Source organism: Gavialis gangeticus, unplaced genomic scaffold (assembly GCF_001723915.1).
Source record: "Gavialis gangeticus isolate Ggan-Ray unplaced genomic scaffold, GavGan_comp1, whole genome shotgun sequence".
NCBI lineage: Eukaryota > Metazoa > Chordata > Crocodylia > Gavialidae > Gavialis > Gavialis gangeticus.
The window spans coordinates 155,411,548-155,413,529 of NW_017728992.1; the positions used below are offsets into that span (position 1 = coordinate 155,411,548).

Consider the following 1,982-nt stretch of genomic DNA (forward strand, 5'->3'; position numbering starts at 1 on the left):
TTGCTTCAAAAAAAAAAAAAAAAAAAAAAAAAAAAATCAGCATAAAGAAAATAATGAAGCCAAACATTTGCTACAACTTGAATATGAATAAATGGTAACACTGGAACCTATCTATTCCCTTTAGACTGAACCATTGCTCTCAAGTGTCTGATTATGTATACCTCACGAATTGTCTCTGCAATTATACTTATTGTAGCAGTATCTAAGAATTCTTCAAGCCTCAGGTCTAGGATATGTTTTATTAGTTTCTGTTACCACAGACCAAATCCAACAAGCAGCTCAATACCACTCTAGACAAAGAACAGAGGGACTAGGATTGGTGGTTCTCAGGCCTTTTTAGAGTCACCCCATCAGTAGACTGAATACACCCAATGGAAAATAGCAGCTTTTAACTTTCACTTGTTACTTGACTGGAGAAAAATAAGAGCAATTCTTCTGTTGCAAATAACACAGCAGGTTCCAGGTTTGACCCTACGGATTCCAATTAGAAATCTCTGGGTATGAATCATGCATAGGTATTTGCACCCCTAGTAGTGCTAATATTATGCAGCATTCTTAAAACCACTACCTCAAAAGCCTCATCGCCCTGGTTGAAAAAAATCACTGAGCTAAATGCACAGAAGAACTCAGGGGCCTAAATCCAGCCACTTCAAGGACTACATCCAAAATTACACTCCTCAGAATGCATGATCAGCTCCTTCCTTCCCATGAAGGCCTGAGCTCTGTAGGTGCCTCACATTTCAATATACATGTGGCTCCAAGCATTTCAAGTTGTTTATGGACACATCCATAACTTCTACCAGACACTGCTGGAAATAACTCTCACGCTGTTTATTCCCTAATACAATGGAACCCTCAGTCATCTCAGGCCTTCAGATATTACTTTACTATACTTTAATACAAACTTTACTGTTAATACAAACAAAACTCTGAGAAATCTTGACATAAAAAAGCAGAATCTTGGTTTGTTAAAAAGCTGTTATAACACAATACCTCTTTAAGTGACAGAATCCATAATCATGTTCTGTAAGAAACATCATTGTCCTGATACATGTCAGCAAACAATTATAACTGCTCTCAGAATTAGCTAAGGTTTCCATCAGACAGTCACAAATTGAAGACATCAGTTCCTTGCTTGGTAAGGAATTGGAGAGCTGTTCTAGTTCAGAAACAGATCCCTCTGATGAGCTTGGTAAAATCAGCGCAATGTCCTGTGAAAAGAAAACTTAACTGTTATATCCATCACACACAAGAGTGATAAACACTGACAACATATTGAGAAGATCACTTTCATTAGGAAAACTTTTGTATTTTCTTACTACCTACTTATAAAAAACCTGAAAATACCATGTATGTCTAAAGGCATTCAAATTGAAAGTAAATCTTTGTATTAGTTCAATTATTTCAATCAGTTCTGAAGCTGTCAAAATAGCACTTTAAGTATGTCTACACTGCAGTGGCAGCACGAACCTGAGGACACACTGTCTCTTGCTCTAGCTTGCATGCTTTAAAACCAGAAACACGCCAGCAAGACCACCTTGCGGACATCAATTTGCGGATGCTCTTGAGACTTCAGTCTCTGGTGCCTGACAGCAACTGCCAAGGATGACCCTGGAGCATGATCACCCATATATTTCCAGGTTGCAGATAGCAACCAAGAGCAGATAGAGTGTTTTACCACTGACCCATCCATGTTCCCAAATATTAATGTGAACAAGTCACCCTCTTCAGCTGAGAGGATTATTCACTCTCCAATATCCATTCAATTCTAGGTGGCATCTCTAATGATCAAAAAAGGATGAAAGTGGAAAAATGTTTTTCTTATATAATTATGGACACCTACTCGCTAGGAAAAAAACTAAGGACAAATTCATTTCAAAGAAGCCTAGAGTCACCAATGTAAAATTTCATTGGGTGGCATGGTTCTAATCCTCTCTTTTCCAGAATATTAACAAATATATATATATTTTTTTTTTTTGGGG

At 37.5% G+C, this 1,982-nt stretch overlaps 1 protein-coding gene across 3 annotated transcripts in view; it reads right to left on the reverse strand.

Annotated features, from left to right (window-relative positions):
* Positions 1–1,982, reverse strand: part of KIAA1429 (KIAA1429 ortholog) — a 65,301-nt gene that overhangs the window by 13,353 nt on the left and 49,966 nt on the right. For all 3 annotated transcript variants that reach the window (XM_019527940.1, XM_019527941.1, XM_019527939.1), the window contains exon 16: positions 994–1,211. In XM_019527940.1, the coding sequence (XP_019383485.1) occupies positions 994–1,211 (218 nt within the window). The remainder of the gene's footprint in view (positions 1–993; positions 1,212–1,982) is intronic.